The sequence below is a fragment of the Pygocentrus nattereri genome, chromosome 21 (assembly GCF_015220715.1).
Source record: "Pygocentrus nattereri isolate fPygNat1 chromosome 21, fPygNat1.pri, whole genome shotgun sequence".
Taxonomy (NCBI): domain Eukaryota; kingdom Metazoa; phylum Chordata; class Actinopteri; order Characiformes; family Serrasalmidae; genus Pygocentrus; species Pygocentrus nattereri.
The window spans coordinates 16186047-16207790 of NC_051231.1; the positions used below are offsets into that span (position 1 = coordinate 16186047).

The 21744-nt window shown below is 40.0% G+C and overlaps 1 protein-coding gene across 2 annotated transcripts in view; it reads right to left on the minus strand.

Moving 5' to 3' along the window:
• fbln2 (fibulin 2) overlaps window positions 1-21744 on the minus strand; it is a 110370-nt gene that overhangs the window by 48796 nt on the left and 39830 nt on the right. For both annotated transcript variants that reach the window (XM_017692824.2, XM_017692823.2), the window contains 5 exons: window positions 21347-21461; window positions 18424-18553; window positions 15733-15922; window positions 7804-8013; window positions 4426-4536 (listed from right to left, as the gene is read on the minus strand). In XM_017692824.2, the coding sequence (XP_017548313.1) occupies window positions 4426-4536; window positions 7804-8013; window positions 15733-15922; window positions 18424-18553; window positions 21347-21461 (756 nt within the window). The remainder of the gene's footprint in view (window positions 1-4425; window positions 4537-7803; window positions 8014-15732; window positions 15923-18423; window positions 18554-21346; window positions 21462-21744) is intronic.

Consider the following 21744-nt stretch of genomic DNA (forward strand, 5'->3'; position numbering starts at 1 on the left):
GTGGTACTTTGAGGTTAACAACACATATGTTTGGGACTGGAGGCAGGCCAGTCTAGCAGACATGGTGTTGTCATGTTGAAAACATCTGAAAGTTTGGCTTACCATGTATCAGTTAATCTCAGATGAGCTTTAGCCCAGAGAACTTGGCAGTGTTTCTGGATGCTGTTGAGATACGACTTCTGCTGTGTGGAATCTTGATGATATTACGCATTGTTGAGGGTGAAATATCAATTCAATGCATTCTCTGGCTGAGGAACATGATTTTTAAAAGATTTTTGCTACTGCATTTTTGGCATAATGGTGAGCCTCTCGGACTAGAGATTTCCTGGATGCTCCTCTTATATCCAAGCATAACTGTATAACTTATTTAAGATGTTTTTTGAACATTTCACAATGTTCCTAGCCTTAGCAGCTCCTGTGCCAATGTTTTTGGAACAGCTGCTATATTTCCAGAAAATAATGAAGTTGAATTGTAAAACATTAAACATCTTTACTTATCTTTTCCCTGTTTTTCTTCAAATGCAGGTCAAGGTAGATCACTTTCTTTTTTTACCTACTGTCCCAATCTTTTTGGAACTACATTTGTAAATCTCTTGCTTCTGGACAGCAATACTATTTCAACTGGATGAGCAACATTCTACTAGATGTATATTCTCTTCAAAGCTGCATGTTTGCATCACATACAATTAAATAATCATGTGCCATTCAATATTGTGCACATGGGATCTCACCAATCTAATTTACTTCATTTTCTTTTTATGCTTTTTATGCTAATGCTTTCCCAGGGTAGAGAGAATATAGATGAAATTCTTCCACCAAGACCAAGTAAATCTTCCAAAATATCCATTTTGTGATTTGGGAAATGCAGACCCCTCTCCATGGATCACCACCTTATCATGGTGGAGGGGTTTGCGTGCTTGAATGATTCTAGGAGCTATGTTGTCTGGAGCAAAAGCTCCTGGTAGGGTCTCCCATGGCAAACTGGTCCTAGGTGACAGGTCAGATAAAGTGTGATCCATAATAACCCCTATGAAAAGACAAAAACAGGACTTGTGTACCCTGCCCGGACCAGGGTTACTGTTCGGTGCATTGTGGATCGGGCAGTGTCCGAAGGCGTGGGCCTTGGCGTTCTGATCCTCGGTTGCTGAAACTAGCTTTTGGAACTTGGAACGTTACCTCACTGGCGGGGAAGGAGCCTGAGTTGGTGCGCGAGGTTGAGAGATACTGGCTAGATATAGTTGGGCTCACCTCAACACACTGCTTGGGCTCTGGGTCCAATCTCCTTGAGAGGGGCTGGACTTTATTCTTTTCTGGAGTTGCCCATGGTGAGAGGCGGTGGGCAGGTGTGGGCTTTCTCATAGCCCCTCGACTCGGGGCCTGTATGTTGGGGTTTTCTCCAGTGGATGAGAGGGTAGCTTCCATACGCCTTCAGGTTGGGGAACGGGTCCTGACTGTTGTCTGTGCTTATGCACCGAACAGCAGTTCAGAGTACCCAGCCTTCTTAGAGTCCTTGGAAAGGGCGCTTGAAAGTGCTCCTCCTGGAGACTCTATTGTCCTACTGGGGGACTTTAACACTCACGTGGGCAATGACAGTGTGACCTGGAGGGGTGTGATTGGGAGGAATGGCCTCTCTGATCTGAACCCGTGTGGTGTTCAGTTTTTGGACTTCTGTGCAAATCACAGTTTGTCCATCACGAACACCATGTTTGAACACAAGGATGTCCATAAGTGCACATGGCACCAGGACACCCTAGGCCGCAGTTCAATGATTGACTTTGTAGTCGTGTCATCGGACTTGCGGCCAGAGGAGCTGAGCTGTCAACTGATCACCACCTGGTGGTGAGTTGGATCAGGTGGTGGGGGAAGATGCTGGTCAGACCAGGCAAGCCCAAACGTATAGTGAGGGTTTGCTGGGAACATCTGGCAGAAGAATCTGTCAGATTGATCTTCAACTCACACCTCCGTCAGAACTTTGACCAGATATCGGGGGAGGTGTGGGACATTGACTCAGAATGGGTCATGTTCTGTTTCTCAATTGTTGAAGCGGCTGACTGTAGCTGTGGCCGTAAGGTAGTTGGTGCCTGTCAGGGCGGTAATCCTCGAACCCGGTGGTGGACACCCCAGGTGAGAGATGCCGTCAAGCTGAAGAAGGAGTCCTACCAGGCATGGTTGGCCTGTGGGACACCAGAGGCAGCTGGCAGGTATCGACAGGCCAAGCGATCTGTGGCTTCAGTCATCGCCAAGGCAAATGGGAGAAGTTTGGTGAGGCCTTGGAAAATGACTTTAAGTCGGCTCCGAAAAGATTCTGGCAAACCGTCAGGCGACTCAGAAGGGGAAAGCAGTGTGCCACTAGCACTGTATATAGTGGAGATGGTGTGCTGCTGACTTCGACTGAAGACGGCATTGGGCAAGGAATTGGGAAAGGAATTGGGCAAGGAATACTTTGAGGACCTTCTCAATCCCACCAACACGTTCTCCAGTGAGGAGGCAGAGTCTGGGGACATGGGAATAGGCTTGTCCATTACTGAGACCGAAGTCGCTAAGGTAGTTAAGAAGCTTCTTGGTGGCAAGGCTCCAGGGGTGGATGAAATCCGCCCTGAGTTCCTCAAGGCTCTGGATGTTGTGGGGCTGTCTTGGCTGACACGCCTTTTCAACATTGCGTGGGCATCGGGGGCGGTGCCACTGGATTGGCAAACTGGGGTGGTGGTGCCTCATTTTAATAAAGGGGACCGGAGGGTGTCTTCCAACTACAGGGGAATCACACTCCTCAGCCTCCCTGGTAAGGTCTATACAGGGGTACTGGAGAAGAGAGTCCGGCTTATAGTCGAACCTCAGATCCAGGAGGAGCAGTGCGGGTTCCGCCCTGGTCGTGGAACACTGGACCAACTCTTCACCATCTCCAGGATTCTGGAGGGTTCATGGGAGTTTGCCCAACCAGTCCACATGTGCTTTGTAGATCTGGAGAAGGCATTTGACTGTGTTTCCTGGGGTATTCTGTGGGAGGTGCTTCGGGAGCACGGGGCACATGGCTCTTTGCTACGAGCCATTCAGGCCCTGTACAAACAAAGCTGGAGTTTGGTTCGCATAGCCAGCAGTAAGTCAGACTCGTTCCCAGTGAGAGTTGGACTCAGTCAGGGCTGCCCTTTGTCACCGATTCTATTCATACTTTTTATGGATAGAATTTCTAGGCGCAGTCAGGGGATGGAGGGTGTCCGATTTGGTGACCTCAGTGTCACATCGCTGCTGTTTGCAGATGATGTGGTCCTATTGGGGACATCAGACTTCAGCTTTCGCTGGATCGGTTTGCAGCCGAGTGTGAAGTGGCCGGGATGAGAATCAGTACCTCTAAATCCGAGACCATGGTTCTCAGGCGGGAAAGGGTGGAGAGCCCTGTCTGGGTCGGGGATGGGCTCTTGCCTCAAGTGGAGGAGTTCAAGTATCTTGGGGTCTTGTTCACGAGTGATGGTACAAGGGAGCGGGAGATTGACAGGCAGATTGGTGCTGGATCAGCAGTGATGCGGGCTCTTTACCGGTCTGTTGTGGTAAAGAAAGAGCTGAGCCATAAGGCAGGGCTCTCAATTTACCGATCGATCTACGTTCCCACCCTCACCTATGGTCATGAGCTTTGGGTAATGACCGAAAGAATAAGATCGCGAATACAAGCGGCTGAAATGAGTTTCCTCCGCAGGGTGTCTAGACTCTCCCTTAGAGATAGGGTGAGAAGTTCGGTCATCTGGGAGGGACTCGGAGTAGAGCCGCTGCTTCTTCACATCGAGAGGAGTCAGCTGAGGTGGTTCGGGCATCTGGTTAGGATGCCTCCTGGACACCTCCCTCGGGAGGTGTCACAGGCAAGTCCACCTGGGAGGAGACCCCAGGGAAGACCCAGGACATGCTGGCGTGACTATATCGCCCAGCTGGCCTGGGAATGCCTCGGAATCCCCCTTGGAGAGCTAGTGGAAGTGGCTGGGGAAAAGGAGGTCTGGGCCTCATTGCTTAGGATGCTGCCCCCGCGACCCGAACCCCGGAGAAGCGGAAGATAATGGATTGATGGATGGATGGCTGGATGGATGGATGGAAATGCAGACCCGCACTTAGAGACTAAACATGGCTTAAAGCAGTGGTCAAAACCTTTTCTGCCTGAAAAAATCACAGTAATGTTTAACCAAATATTACAAAACTTATCAGACCACTATTTGGTCTGTAAATTTCTCAGGGGTTGAAGGAGAAAAACACTGATGTGGCCAATACAGATGGAAATAAAATCACAGAGAAGCACCTGTAGAAGTGGAACTGACCACAGGACCCCATGTATATTTAATCCTGTCTAAATAAAGCTGAAGCAAACATGTTTCATTTGTTTTATAAACTTTTAAAAAGCTCAGGGACTCCAAACTTTTGACAGGCAGTGTAGTTTATATGACATACCTGCACATAGGTTGTGTAAGGGGGTGATTTGTGGGGTGGTTTCTTGAGGTGGTGTGGCCAGAGTAAATGGGCTGTCCTCCTCCTTCACTCTGTTCTCTTCTTCTGGGTTCTCTGAGGGAAGAAAAAAATGAATGAACGCAATATCATTACACAGTTGCGCTGTTTGTTATCATTTGGGGAATGACTCAACAGTCTGGCAAAGACATAAACTCACGAGCTGTGCAGCCTGGCAGCATTTCATATCATTCATACACAGAGTTGAACAACAGCTCTGACATTCACAAAAGCATTTATCTGTTGTCAGAATTCCTGCAATTTCAGAATGTTGGAAAAAAGCCTGTACGTGTAATAAGCTCATTACAAGCATGAGATCATTAATTGTGGATTTTATTTCAGCCAGCATGGGACAATACACCTCGGTACGCTAACACGTCACCATAGATACAAAAACAACACTCATGCATTATTAGAATTCCATCATGCCTGGGGCTAGATCCATTTTCATCTATATTGCCGGGGGAACAGTGTAAATAAAGACAAACTGAAGTCAGCGAATGAGGCGGAACAATCCGCCCTTATCAGCCAGAAGGCTCCTTATCATGTACTTGTTTGGCTGATTGTGTGTTTCTTAATGAGAGAGAGGTCAACAGTTTAATCTACTAGCAAACAGTGCAGAAGCTAATCTCTGTGATTACATTGGGCATTGTAAAACACTGGCACAATGACATCACATCTAAAATCAAACCAAAAACTCGCTCACTGCCTGAGAAGTAATGTGAATGAAAAACATTCCCAGAATGGAGTTCATGTAGCGGCCATAATCAATTTTTGTTCCTGAAAACACTTGGTACAGTCTACCTTATCAATGCGTAGGCACGCACACGAAACAGATCCCTCAGGCATTCAGAGAATTATGTGAGGTGAGCTGAACCAAAGGAATGTTCTATGGGTGACACTGATCCACCAGGCAGGATATAAAACTGGAAAGGCAGTGCATTCTTCTCTCTCAATGCAAGCCAGTTACGGTGTATAATGCGTCGACTGTGCATGGCACTTGGACCATGAATACAAATGGCAGCTGTGCCGCCTGAATTGGGTGCTAAGGCAGCCTTCCTCTGGGCATGTGTATGAATGAGGGAGACCCTATTCTAACTCAAAGGAAGTGTTGCTGATACGCCATTTGAAAAGCGACGCGACAGAAACTAAGAATGACCTCAATGTCACCTGTGGAGGCAGGCTGCTATCAGCTAGTCGCAGTGCGATTTAACAGGCAGTATAATTCAAGCAAAAATGTCATTTTGAAGTAAAATGGTACAGTTTGGATGATAGCGTCTGCTGCTGTGGTGAGCACAGTGGTTCATGATGCCATGTTGTGAGGTACTGTTTAGCTACTGCAGTGATAGCATGTGATGACAACTTATTTAGTACCTTATTTTAACCCTATAAACCCAACAAACCTGGTGTTTGACCAAAAAAAGAAAGCTGTTCCTTTAAATGTGCTGCCAGATTAATTATTTTATGTGTACATCCAAAACTTTGTGCTTGGGACATTGGGACACTTGGGACATTCAATGCTTGGGACAATTTTTTTTTCTTGCCAAAGAAATGCAAGCTTATCAGTACTTATTATTGTTTCATTTTAGGATAAAGCCTAACATGTGACTCCTATTTCTTTTCATTCGTTTTCTTGTTTAAAAAAAAGGTGGTTTATCTCTAAACGTTTGGCTTTGTCAGATCACATTGTTCACACATTAATTGTCCAACACTAGACATATGATATCATATGTCATATGATATACAGAGAAGAGCAGATTAAACAGCAGAAATAGGCACTTAATTTGCATTAGCTTTAAAGGGTTAATTATTACCTTATTTCATGGAGTGATCAAGGAGTGATACCAGTAAATTAACAACCTAGCTATCTGTTTAGCCTGTTGTGTTTAGCTAACATACTCCCATGAACACACCTCATTGTAACACTGGGTACCTCACTTGATGACAGAGACAAAAGTCACATGCTACATAGACTAGATTAATGGGAATAATCGTAGGGGGCAGAGCACCACATTCACAACTTCATCACTTGTTCTGAGACCTTCCACAACTTCCACATATCACATGGTTGCCTGCGTCACTACACGCAGTGGGCCTCTAGTAGAGCACAGTGCCAGAAGGACATATGCCAAGTTCTTCTCAAGCATACTTAGGACAGTGTTCAGCAGTAGTCAGATTTTGTTTAGTTTTTCCTGTTGTTTGATGTATGCTGCCAGCTGTGACATAAAATCTGAGAGAAACTAAAACTATAAAAGTAACAGTTTGGCATAAAAATCAAATTTGCACAATTTGTTAAGCTAATGGAACTTGTAACCATTAATTAGTATCATGCAAACCGCAAGTCTAAAATCATACACTCACCCTAAACCAACACAGCACTGAATAGCATGATAACAGAACAATAATCCCACTATTAGATGCAAAATAAAGTAAAACATTTTAATCAGCAATTTTTTTATTAAAATTTGGACAAAAGGGACACTGCTACACTGTTAGAATGAAAGGTTCTGTGCAGGTCCATTTTTGTTCATTCAAGATACAAACAATATAAATGTACCCTCAAAGGTACCCTCAACAGTGGCTTTAAGGTCCAATTGTGAAACAGTAACAATTTTTTTCCCAGTGGAAAAGTACAGATTTGTAGCTTTTCATAACATAATGTATTAAAACAGAACAATAAAATAAAAAGTTACAAATATAGTACAATTATGTTATCTGACTAAAGCTACAGAGATGTACCACCCAGGTAGTGTGCCTTTCTGAGAGTGTACTACTGTTTTTAGTATGTGACATACTTTTGTTGATTTTCATAGATAATACCAAGTGAATGATGGCTTACGCTGCATTTATGTTACTCACAACGAATTTAATTTTTAAAGGGTTCAGCCACATGCAGCTGTGCAGTGCAAATGAATCTGGCCAACGTCAATGCATCTAGGCAGGTGGTGCTTACATATTTCGTGTCTGCAGCTCTGCTTTAAAATATTCCTGTGTGTCACAAAGTACTTTCAAGAAAATTCAAGGGAATTCAAAATCCAAGCGGAAAGACAACTGAAATGTTAATATACTGAAATGACAGATGTTGACTGCGCGTCATAATCAATGATCAATCAATGCTGACCAGTCTTCACTCTGTCCAAAGTGGTTTATTAAGCATATCAATATTTTGAACAACAATGATATATATTATGTTGACTTTCTGATTATTTAAAAAAATACATATATAAATACTGACTTAACAAGACTAAATTTAATATGTTTCCAGTATAGAAGGCTAATTCTGAGCAAGGTTATCTGCAGATTCATAGGGCTATGCTCACATACCAAGTGCGCACGTGTGTCCATCCTGCAGCAGTAAGTATCCTGTGCGGCAGGCACACTTGTATGAGCCTGGGGTGTTAATGCAAGTGTGATGACAGTGTTGACCCTCATATCGCTGACATTCATCCACGTCCTCCAGTTTCTCCACAGAATTAGCTGCATGCTCAGAATCCTCGACAGAGAAAGGCTGCTTAGGGAACTGTCTCTCAGCCACTGAAGGGGAGAGGGAGAGGGAGAGAGAGAGAAAGAGAAAGAGAAAGAGAAAGAGAAAGAGAAAGAGTAAGATACATTTTTAACTCTATATTAACTAAGGAGTTATCAACAATCCATTTAGTAAATTTGCTATTTATATATAACTAGTTGTAATCTGCCTCCAAAGCAGCTGGGCTGCATGTATGTCCATGATGCCCATTGTTAAAAAGTTGAAATAGATGCTTAAATTGTTAAAAAGCCACCCAGGTTTGAATATTAACATTTGATTAGTAACATGATTTACACTGTAAAATATTACTAATTAAAAAATTAAGCTTAATAACCATACCCAACAGAAATAAAGTTTAAAATACAGCATCATCATTCAAAATCTGGCAAAAAAAAAAACTTGAACTGTTGTACTTAAACACTTCCTAAAAATAACCTTCCAAGCCATACAATTTATTTTTTTCATGGCTTGATGGTTGGATAGACCTGTTTATGTATTCGCTGACATCTCACCTGCCAGATTAACTTCAAAACAGTCACGCTAATGAATGCTTTCACCGTTTTCTCAAGGACGCACTGCCACCCATCAGACAGAACCGGGCTGTGCTAATGATGACTCTAACATGTGCCAGACACAAATTATGCCAAACCCGCCACTCAACATCTGCAGCCCCGTCTCCACCAGCTGCTAAGGCCACACCCCTCCCTGCCTGTCTGCCAATCACAGCACGCTCTGCACTAACGCGGTCCTAATGGAAACACGGCTGGTGCTAATGAACACCCGTCTGAAGTCGCATGCCAATTTGGCATGGTTCTACTCAGCTCCCTATTCGATCACTGCAGTTAGCAATTAGCGCCTGGCTAAGCATAATAAACAAGTCCGGGGCTCACATTGCATGGCATGGCAGTTTAAAGTAAATATTCCTCACAGCCATCATTACCTGAATGTAAATGCGACGTGGTGAGAGGGATTAAACATTTCCGCTATAATTAATCACTTTTTGCTCAGTGCAAGGAGGCAGGGGAGAAAGCATCCCTCATGAAAATAATTACCTCTCAGCGCTTTTTCTAGACCTTAACCCCTTAAGGAAACATGCAAATGCTAATGCAGATAGCGTTGTATATGCTCCTGTTAGACACTGAGGAAGAAGGTGCCTCCACTTTTTGCCTCTGGAGCCATTTTTGCAGGCCAACATTATGACTTTTGTGCCACAGCAAAAGGCAATGAACAATGAATATCAGCCTGAACATATTGGCTTTGTTTAAATTTACACAGAAAAATCACTGGTGTCCAAAATCACTGGTGTCCAAAGTTTTCTTCTGTAGCTAGCTCTGGGCCTGCAGTGTAGCTAAAAAGTCATAGAAGCTAATATTCCACCATTAGCATAGTGCAAGCTGCATCCCTATTATATATGGCTGCATGATTTACTTAAAACGTGGAGAAAACCACAGACAAAATTTCAGTTTTCTGGGTGGCTACTGCTACTATTTTGTTTCTGCTGTGCTATTTAGATACTATATGACCAAAAGTGTGTGGACAGTTGACCATCACACCTACATGAACGTCCTGGACATCCCACTGGCTATCCCATTCCAAAATCATGGGCATTAATATGGAATCCAGCAAGCCCATGTAGCACAATATTTCCACAAGATCGTAGAAAGACAGTGTCTTTGGAAATAATTCATTTGTGAGGCTGTGCAATGAAGTTGGATAGTAAAGCATGGCTCGCAATTGATCCCAATTTATCCCAAAGGTGTTCAGTGGGCTTGAGGTCCTGACTCTGTGCAGGCCACTGGTGTTCCTTCACACCACACTCTTCACACCAACATACAGCTGACAGGGTCGGATCCAGCAGGACAGAAATTTCACTAGCTGACTTGTGGGAAAATGGCATCCTATGACAGTTAAAATAGCAAAATAATTCAGTATGACCCATTCAATTTCCAGTGTCTGTCTATAGAGATTATATGACTATGTGCTTGATTTTATACACCTTTTAGCAATGAGTGTGGCTGAAACACCTGAACAGTAACTAACAGGGTTGTCCACATATATTTTGCCATATAATGTAAATAACAGTGTGTTTGTCTTGCTCTCCTCTTTACTGTTAGCAAGGCTCATGCTGTCTGTAACACCACAAAACAGAAGAGTAGATCTGGCAGACTTTTTTTTGCTTGACAGAGGCCTTTTCACCTTATTCAAGAAACATTTGATGCATAAACCATATTTTGTTTCAATATTTCTGCATAATTAAGATGTGAACAAAATTATTCAGAGTAGTTTAATGTGAAATTAACTGTTCTAGTGAAACTCAATGGTGATAAGAACCAGGCATCAGAAAAATTTCATGCCTTTAAAAGCTGCCTCAACCTATTATGTAAAATTATTTAAATATACTGCTTGATATCTAAAACATTGTTTTAACATATAGTGCTTCACACACGTAGGTCATACATAAGCAAATGGACACCCAACAAAATACATTTCAACTGTTTCAAAAATGTTCAGCAGTTTTTATTAATATGTTAAAAAAAAAACAACATTCCTTCAATTTGTCCACTACATGAACATTGCTCTGGTCAAGATAGCGAGATAGAATGAGGGGGAAAATGCTTAGAACTTGTGAAAAAGTTAGCTAGTTACTACACGTAACTACCTAATTTGTCATGGCTGAATTTGCTTTCTTTTAGTTCAAAAGAATGCCCAGTTGCCCTTACACTAGAAATACATTTAATAATATTTAATTAATTTGTCTAAATAAAAAAAGTCTTATTTTAGTGTTATTGATATTTGTATGTAACCAATAGTTTTGTATGGTGTGTACTGGTCACATACAATTATTGTCAAAAACTTTTATGAAGCTTATTTTTTATTTATGCTTTAGAGTATGCTTTCAGATTTTAGCATACTGTCACACATCCCTCAGGCTCAGAGGTCTCTAGGGGCTCCATTTCCCAGAATTCACAGTGACCACATGATTCTCAGCGCTCTATCTTGCTCCAATCACCGTTCTCCATCACCTGACATCTAATTGGTTACAACTGTTCTAAGATAATTAGTTTAGTATAAAGCCCGGGCTTTTTAGTCTAGTTTGATGTGAGGTATTGCTTCTTGTGCAAGAGATACTGAGTGGTCTTTCTTCTGTTTATTGTGCTTTTCTGTTTTTGGACTCTCTTTGCTATTTTGACTTCTGCCCTTTTTGCCTTTGCCATTTGGACTTTGTTTGCCTTGTTATGTTTGTCTTTTTGTGTTTCTTGTCCTTACTGGATTTGACATTTGCCTGTTTTTTGACCACGATTTTGGATTTATGACTCAAACATTAAAGACTCACTCTCTTTTTTAACTGTGAGCATCTGAGTTATTCTGCCACGTTACACATACCTTTTTATTACATTAAAGGCAGAGAGGTTCATAAGGGTGTTGGAAGGCAAAAGAGTCTCCAAAGAAACCTTACGTTTTTCAGATATTTTGGCATTTTCAACTACAGAAGGTGTAGGTTCACTGATTATTTTGGGTAACAAATAAATGGAGATATTTGTGTTGTGGACCTCCTGGCTCCTATCACCACCACTGTAAAGAAATTTGAGATTTTAGTTTAGTAAAAAGCTCTACAACCCCAATTCCAATGAAGTTCAATCCCTCAGGCGGCATTGCATTAAAAACCGACATCATTCTGTAACCAATATTACCACATATATCAACAACACCCAGAAACGCCGCCGGCTTCTCTGGGCCCGAGCTCATCTGAGATGGACTGACGCAAAGTGGAAAAGTGTCCTGTGGTCTGACAAGTCCACATTTCAAATTGTTTTTGGAAAGAGGAAAAGGGCTGTCCAGATTGTTATCAGCACAAGTTCAAAAGTCAGCATCTCTGATGGTGTGGGGGTGTGTTAGTGCCCATGGCATGGGTAACTTGCAAATCTGTGAAGGCACCATTAATGCTGAAAGGTACATACAGGTTTTGGAGCAATATATGCTGCCATTCAAGCAAAGTCTTTTTCAGGGACGTCCCTGCTTATTTCAGCAAGACAATGCCAAGCCACATTCTGCACGTGTTACAACAGCGTGGCTTCGTAGTAAAAGAGTGCGGGTACTAGACTGGCCTACCTGTAGTCCAGACCTGTCTCCAACTGAAAATGTGTGGCACATTATGAAGCGCAAAATACGACAACGGAGACCCCGGACTGTTGAGCAACTGAAGTTGTACATCAAGCAAGAATGGGAAAGAATTCCACCTACAAAGCTTCAACAATTAGTGTCCTCAGTTCCCAAATGCTTATTGAGTGTTGTTAAAAGGAAAGGTGATGTAACACAGTGGTAAACATGCCCCGGTCCCAACTTCTTTGGAACGTGTAGCAGGCATCATATTCAAATAATATGCTGCTAATTATTCTATCAGATGTCTGCCTGCATGAGAAGGAAATTTTGGCTTAAATTTTAAAAAAGAACAGACCAATTCTGCATGGACACTCCAAACCCCTCCCACACTTCCATGCAAAACTACCTGCCCACAGTAAACACACTAAACTACATCTCCTAACAAAGAAACATCCAAGATACAGCGAGGAATGCAGCACTCAATGTCATGACACCATGAACATATTTTTTTTTACTCTGGCACAGAAACTAACTCAAATAAGAAGCTTTACTCGACAGAGGGGGGTACGTAGTCCTTTTAAATACTGAGGCTTCTGTACAGTGCTGGTGCCTGCGCAGATGGGCTATCAATCAGGTGGAACGGTCACAGTCTGTAACTCGATCTGGAACACTGAAAGACAGGGCTAAGGCCATACAGCACCTTGGACAGAAGACGTCAGTCAAAACAAACTCCAAAATGCTTCACCTGACAAAACTCAAGCTTATATCATAACTCCTGCATGTGCACCACCCATCAAGGTTTAGGAACACCAGCCTGCTCAAAAAATGTGAAAACTAAAGAGTATACTTACTTAGTACTTGTTTGAGGACAGAAAATGTCCGTTTTGAAAGCAGAATTTTTTGCCATTCTTCCATTATACAAGCCCTCAGCTATGCAATCATACATGGCCTTTGTTATCTTATTATGAGCTTAACAGGACATATGGTTTTAAATGGAAGACAGATCTGGACTCCAGGCAGAACAGTCTAGCAACCACACTGTCTGATTACGCAGCCATGCTATTGTAACATGAGTAGAATGTGGCTTAGTGTTTTTGGAATAAGCATGGTTCATGTTGGAATGAGCATGGGTGTCCCTGAAAAAGATGTGTCCTGAGGGCAGTACATGTTTCAAAATGTGTTCATTATTAATGGTGCTTTCATAGGTGTGCAGATTACCCAGTAACAGCAGCCATACCATGAGAAATCTTTATCAAGGTGAAACCTATTCTTCAAACAGCTGTTTTGGGGGCCATTCATGTCTTTTTAGACATGATGCGAACCACATGATATAGTTAAAAAGAAGTAGGACACGCTTGCTGGGGCAGGTGGTTATCTTCCTTGACTGACAAGTAGATAAACACAAGACAGTGATTTGAAAGAGCGTGAGGGACTGAGATGAGCAATAAACATTTTAAGATTTTTCATGTTCAAATCGTGTTAATCTTAGTAATGAGTGCTGTACAGTTCTGGGTGTTCAACAACATCTAAAACTAGCTTAGAGAATAGAGAGAAGGCATCCTAGATATGGACTGGTCAGCTATGGATGATATATGGCAACGTAGGGAATTAAAAATAATTTGAAGGGGCATTCCACCACTTTTTTGGCATCATTCAAGGATTAGGAAGTAAACTGAGTGATTCAAAGTGGTTTGAGGTAAAATATTCTGTTTTGAGAGAAAGTCTTAGCATACATTTTTTTATGTATTTATTTGCAGTAGAGAGCTACATTCAGGGAGATGTGAGGTAAAATTGTACCCAAAGAAAACCTATGTTCTTGAATTTTACTTTGACCATTTCACTATTGTTAAATATTTTTTGCCAGCATTTTACAATTGTAAGTTTACTGTCAGTTATCAGTTAAGTAGTGTCAGTTATCATTACATATTAAAATGTATGCTTTTAATAGTAAATATAAAGACTGTTTGCATTGCATACCACTGTAAAGACATTTCAATATAATAAGTTCTTTTTCAATGCACCATTTTACATCAAACCCTTCTGAATACACAGGTCCACTTCAGCATAGCTGGGAAAAATCCATCAGCCCAAAAAGAAGAACAATGCCTTCATGCAAACCCTGCAAAATGTCACCGGAATTAGCTGGCTGCAGGCAGAGAGGCATGGGGAAAGTTTCTTGGCAGGGGAGAAAGGCAGGCAGGCTGCTGTGCCATCTGCCGCTGATTCAGCCCGGCCTGCTGCCATCTTAACGCACTGTTTTGAACAGTAACATGACATCTGACCAATCAGCTCTGACCGTTTGTCTTTCCACCATCTATCAATTCAACTCCTCCGCCACATGAATTTGTGAAGCAATGCGGCTTCCAAATATGACCCTGATTCAAAAATGTAAAATAAATTTGCTCTACTGAAAACAAATGCAAGGAAAATGAAGGTTCTCGTATGCAAAAATAAACTCTAAGGCAAGCAACAGACACCTGCACGGCTTGAATAATGTATTCACTTATTTTGTGAATAAAAAAAAACAAATTAAATGTGTTGCATCTTTATGCTAAACCTCTCTACGGGCTGGCAATGTCATTCAAAATAATTCATATTTAATATTTCATATGCCTTGCAAAATCTTTGACATCAAATTCACAGCACGTAACTATAAAAGGTCAGAAAATGTTGCCAGGCAGGACTTGCAGTGCGTGTGTGTGTTCTTACACCCTTCTTGGGCAATGTAGTAGATCTAGTATGTAATGCAGTATGTGTGTATGTGTGTGTGTGTTCAGCAAATGTAAAAAATGAATAAAAATATGAAAATACTCTTGCAGTCCATGGTACTGTACTGTATTTTACTGTATTGTATCAAACTGTAGCATATTGTGTTGCATTATATCATACTGTAGCAAAATTTGTACTGTACTCTATCATATTGTAGCATTATTGTATTGTACTATATTATACTGTAATATTATTGCACTGTATCATACTGTATTGAACTGTGATGTATTGACTTGCACTGTATTGTACTGTAGCATATTGTATTGCAACAAAGTCCTTACAGAAAAGTCTGTTCACTCTGCAGCCATGGTGGCCATTTCCACTCATACCAGACCAGACTCCTATCTCTTTGAGTGAGGAAAGACCTAAAAACCTGAAAATGATGACCAATTTAATGTTTAAAAAAAATATATATTTGAAATCACTGGGCTTTTGTATCACACAGTATCATACTGTAGCATAAGATATTGTACTTTTGTAACATTGAATTCTCTAGTAAACTAAAAATGCTGTGGTTAATGACTACAATTAAATTGGGGCAAAAATTGAATAAAATATTTGTAATATTTCTAAATAAAATATTTTTTTTATTTAATTGAATTCAGTCCAGGCAGCCGTGGTTTAAATGTGATTTCCTTTTTTTTATTTTAAAATATATCATTACATCAGCTTTTTCAGGGATCTGTTTTAAAATGGCCATAATAAATGAGATGCATTATGAATTAAAGGAAGATAGCCTTCAGTTAACTGAAGATAGCATTTAGTTAACTAGTAGACTACTGCAAAAAAATGCAATACAAACAAAGACCTAATGGGGTGTGTCACTGTAGGTGTTTGTAAATGTGTGTGTGCTCTCAAACCTCTCTTGGGCAGCAAAGTGGGTTTGGGCTTTTCCTTCCTCCTGAGCACAGGTGTGCTAAGCCCCTCCTCTTCTTCCTCACAGCAGGTGAGGAAGATGTGTCCACAGGGATAGCTCAGGTGCTGATGAACATCACAACCTTTTCCCTCTTGCCGCAGACGCAGGCCCAAAGCACAGCAGCTGCAGCATTCCTGCCAGAAACATTCAATATATTATCAGCTAGCATTTTACAGTGATTTTCAACAGTTTAATTTTGTAGAAATGTATATATTGCTTTTACTACATTATTCATCATATGATTAGTGTTTTATGCTATATGTTAATGTTAACTTAACATTATGATAGAAATGCACTGACTATTCAACTCAAATATTAAATATACAAAAAGATTTTACCTTGAAAACAAATTATATGTAACTATATATAACTACAGCTTTTACATGAAAGCAGGAAATTTAGATATTATGTACACTTAATATCATAACACTTTGCATTAATCTTGAATTTATTTAACAAATAGTTATTGTATCCTAAAAGCTCTTTCTGCTTCTCCATAAGGGCCAAAAGTGTAAAAATAATCAATATGCATTACCATGCGAAGGTCTTAGACATTGAAACACATGAGCCATGAGCAGGTTTTTCACTATTTAACTTTAGAATAGAAGCATATACATTTAAATACAGTAACCATGGATTTGTTTCCATTTACAGCAATAAAATAAGCATTGTAAGTTAGAGAACAAATCTGGTAGACCTACAGCTAGCTAGCTATCACTAATAACTATGTTGAGTCTTATTATACCCTTATTATACATATATGGACTGGATGGACTGGAGAGTGAACAGTTTTTTTTTTAACTTTAACATGGCAGAGAGCAAACTCTTTTATTTCAAATAAGAGAGAATTTAAATTTAAATGTGACCAGAAATAAATGTACATTCCAAAGTAAGGCAAGGTGTCTCCAGACTTTTGACAGGCAGCGTGTCACACCCTGTCCCAAACAACATGCACAACCCCTCTCTCAACGGCCTGGCTGAGGAAGAAAGAGGATTGAGGTCTGCCTTGGAGCATGACAAACCATTACGCTGCTTTATTTAGATGGGTTTAGAAGAGGTTCAACGAGCAGACAGGTCACCATGAAGAAGAGATTTGCTATTATGACCAAAAAAGCAGTGTTGTGCTCTATAGACCGACCTACAGGAAGCTCTGTATTGAGAACTGGAGAGTGTGTGTGTGGAGGGGGAGTGAGGTTATTGCACTGGCTGTATGAGGCAGCATTCACCTATTCAGTAAACCACTGGAGCATATAGAACTCATCCGTCCAGTGTTTCTTTAGAAATGGCCTTGGTCTAACCTCCCTTGCACACATTGCTTTAATGCTTTTCCCTATAGAAGTAGTGACGAATGTCAGTCCAATATGTTTCCCTCTGAAAACTGTATTTTTATTATGCTCAGTGCTCAAAGAATAACATTCCATTTCAGCATTGAGCTGTTTACAACTTCAGAGTATACTTTGAGTATACATTGATAACTTTTGAGATAAATTGATAACCGTTCCATAAAATGAAACAAATCCACATGTGCATTCATTCTGTGCCCGTTTTCATGAGAAACTATGAAATCATGCTGCCAGTTGAAAAATTATTATTTATCATGGAACTTGGGAATCCGCTAACAAACATAATCCAAACCAACTGTCATTTTTATTTATTGACTTTCTCGCTTTTGATTCGCTCCCTTTAAAGAAAAATGAAAACAAACTACTGAGTTTGAGCAAAACGACACAAAGTTATGATAAACGAGAAGCAAGCAGTTGAAAAAATGGTCACAGATTGTTATATACGGAATTTGTCTGAGTATATGTAAAAATATTTATGTCTGTGTGTGTATGCTGTTTTCAAGCTTCAGCAACTAAATATAATATCTTTTTTTCTATTCTTTCCACAATTTTAAAACAAATCTACAGGTACATTTTTCCACACCTTCAAAATCCAGTCTCAGAAGTTGCATTTTCTCCCCCTCACCATCTAAGAGATCCCAAACACATTCATGTTGAGGTCTAAATTCTGATGTGGCCAGTTTACTGTTCTGAGAACACCAGCAACTTCTAAACCACTACACATCCTTTCAGACCCATAATGTTATCTTCTCATGTGGAAGATGTACAGAAACATCAGTGGATTTTTCAGATCTGAAGCAAGAGTGGCACTTAATTCTTTCCTATTTCTTTTAGCTTTAAATACTGCTTATCTGTTTATCTTGGTGATCCACCAGGTCATGCTAAGCTGTTAGGAGTAATTTTCTCTATATCTTTTAATCAGTTTTTGAACTCCACATTTTGGAAATTCCTGTTTTTCACTTATTTTTCATTGACTTTACCCATATTTCTGCAAGTAAAATATCTTATATTTTATCTCCTCAAAATACATACAGAATAATTAATAACTTGTACTTAAAGCTGTTTTGACTGGAAATTAAACAAATTAAGGGTGATATAGTTATTATTACACATGGATATTCTCCAGAGATCTATAGACAGACAGACAGACAGACAGACAGACAGACAGACAGACAGACAGATAGATAGATAGATAGATAGATAGATAGATAGATAGATAGATAGATAGAGGAACTAATATTATTACATATAGGTATATCATCATCACAGTTGTATCTCCAGTTGTATCTTGCCTTTTTGGTATCCTCTCCACAAAGTGGACTGTTGCTTTCTTCGCACACTTCTCCAGCTTTGGCTGCATTCATGCCAGTTAAACATCTGCTCTCTCTCAGAGTGCCAGCGCAGCACTGCTCCTGAAGTGCTCTAACACACACACACACACACACACACACACACACACACACACACATACACACACAAACACACACACACACATTGAGCCACTGATTAGCAATATTCTGATTAGTGTTCTATAGTATACTACAGAAAATTCTATATACTGTACCTGGAAGCCTGCCGTTAACAGGAAAACTATAAAAAGGAAATGATTATGTATCATTACCAAATGTTAATTTTGCACAAAACACTATTCAATACTGGCCATTGAGGCACTGATATCAATAGTATGCAATATGCAAATGAACCCTCACCAAACCAATCACAGTTTTTGCACTGTGTGCTATGGGCAAGTCATTCTCCAGTTTTGAAGAGTGTTCCTGGGGGTTTTTATGACTCAAGGTATTCATATCAGCCAAGAAAAGTAAATTATTTTGGTTAAAAAGCACAGGCTAATCCTCAAAGGGGCCATATGTTACTTGTTTTTGTTCTTTTTCTCCTTGATGTCCACTTATACTGTTTGTGTGCTGCTTTAATGCACAAAACAGCTATAATTAATTTTAACATGACCGATTTACAACCTCTTTATTTCCTTAGAATTAAACAAGATGTTTTTGTCACTGTGCCTTTTTTATACAAATGGCCTCTTGCCTGACTGGCAGCGCTGTATTGTGATTCATTCAAAAACAGTCTAGGTTGAGACACTCTTTACAACATTAATGTGAATGGGCAACACTAATTTCCCATAGGCTGAGCAAACAACTAAATTACTGCTGTCTAAACACAACCTTGCAATTCTTGTCATTTTTATTTTGCTACAGAAGTTTAGAAATGTTCATCTGCTCTACATATTGTGTTAAAATTTCACAGTGAGCAGACCAATAGAAATGCTTAAAATTACTTGGAAAATATCATGTTCCATTTTCCATCTTCCACTTTGTTCACAGTTAATAAAGTTTTTTCTTTATCCTGTAAAAGTTACCATTTTGAAGATACAAGGTATTTTCGTTTGTTTATTTGCTGTGCAACAGCAACAAATTATTTTTTGTTATGTCACAAAAAGGTGAATTTAAAGAGAGCTGCTTTTACAGTTTAGTTTGTATATGCAGATTGTATTTCAATTATATGGGCCCCTTTACTACATTACATTTAATGTGGATCAATATATATCAATAAGACAATTACAATATTCACAACATGCAGCAATTTAATCCTCCTTATGTTTAAGCCATTATGAATGGCACAATGAAAAACTGTTTTGTGAGAAAATCTTCAAAAGGCAACTTTATAGGAGAAAGAAAAGAACATGAAAAAAGTTTAAAATATCAGAAATTTATATTAGTGTCATACGTCATCAGGCCTGGATCAGCAAGTTATAGGCACAAATATTTGATGGGCCCCTCTTTTGGCTGGTGAGCTATTGTTTTACAGTATCATAGCAGGTTACACAAGGCCTTCAGTGTATCATGATGGCAGCATACTAACCACAGTGTTGTGCAGATCACAGGTAAATATATATATATATATATATATATATATATATATATATATATATATATATATATATATATATATATATATTAATAAGAACAGGTTACCATGAACTGAACAACCAATGCAAAGTTTCCATACAAAGCTGGCGTCCACTCTTTACTCTTACCCCAATAAAGACAACAAATTAAATGCAGACAGCTCAAATGTACATAAAGATGTAAAAAAAGCAGCAAACTTAAAAACCAACCCCGTAAGCATCCTAGCTAAAGCATACTGCCGGGCATGAAACATTTTTTCAGTTACATCTTACCCTATAAGATGCAGATCACCACTGACAATGACAAAGCAACTTTTTTTTTAACTGACGTTCAATTTGACGTTGGAAATGGGCATCATCTAATCTGTCGAAGTTTCAGATCTCGCTTTTACAGATACACCATCTTTTCAATATCTGTTTCAATCTCATGTTCACTGTACATTCAAACGGTAACTCACTACTAAAAAAATCTAAAGCTTGACTGAGGTAATGCAGATAGGTGAATGGCTGCTCTGCAGTGATTGGAGGATAAAAAGAAGTTAATGTTTAGACAAGATGGGGTGAGCATCAGAATTTTTTAATCAGATGTAACAAAACAACAAATTATTAGTTACATTTGTTCTTTTCCTTTTCTCCACTGTGCTGCTAGTAAAATTCCCACCGCTACTGGCACTGTGTGTGTGTGTGTGTGTGTGTGTGTGTGTATATACACACTCAGGGGGGTATACACACTCAGTTTACAGTTTTTCTGTACTTTTTTCCAAAATCTATGCTTGTTTTATGATGTGTATATCACATATATGTAAATCTGCAGTAGTTATGCACTGCTTACGTGAATACTGTATTTCCATGACAGCAAGCCAAACCACTTCCCACACCCAACTGCTGGCCACTTTGAGGGTATATTGCTAAAACATAAGAAATGTTGGCGCCCTCATATAGTATTTTAAATGTACACAAAATGTCCCCTAATTTGTTTTCAACCATTATATATCCTGTCTGATGTGTATTTAAGTATTAAAGGCTCATCCAGAATGAGAGACAACAGAGTGAGTACGTTCTGCATCAGTGGTTTGACATGGCAGTTATACATGCATATTGTATCTCTCCACATTATAGCACATTATTATTAATATTATTTCTGACCCTCCCACCCCCCACCGCCAACTCATCTTTGGTGTTTTTAATTGGTAAAAAAAAATCTAACCCCCATTAAAACTTGAATGACAATGTTTCTTATAACAAAAACAATATGCAAAAAAGAACCTGATAGTGTAAGTGAGCCTTACCCACAGACAGAGTTGTGGTGTGTCAGAGTAGGGAGGTGGTTGCAGTGCTGGTGTTCAGAGGCCCAATTCTGCCCAGACTCACAACATCTCTCCAACAGGGCTGGATCTGACGGTTCTGTCAAAAACACACACATAACTCAGTTAAACACCACCAAACAAAAGTCATATGCACTGAGTTTCTAGTTCATTGGGTACTACAAACTTGTAGCTACACCCATTGCCCATTTCAGAAACACCTACAACATAGATGCACTGTGCATGTTTGTAGTCCATCTGTTCCTTTGTTTCATTTACCAATGTAAAGGGATCACAACAGGACCACTTCTGACCAGATATTTGCATGTGTCACATGCATTCTCTTGTCAGTCGAGTCATTAGGCTATGACTGTGACAAAATC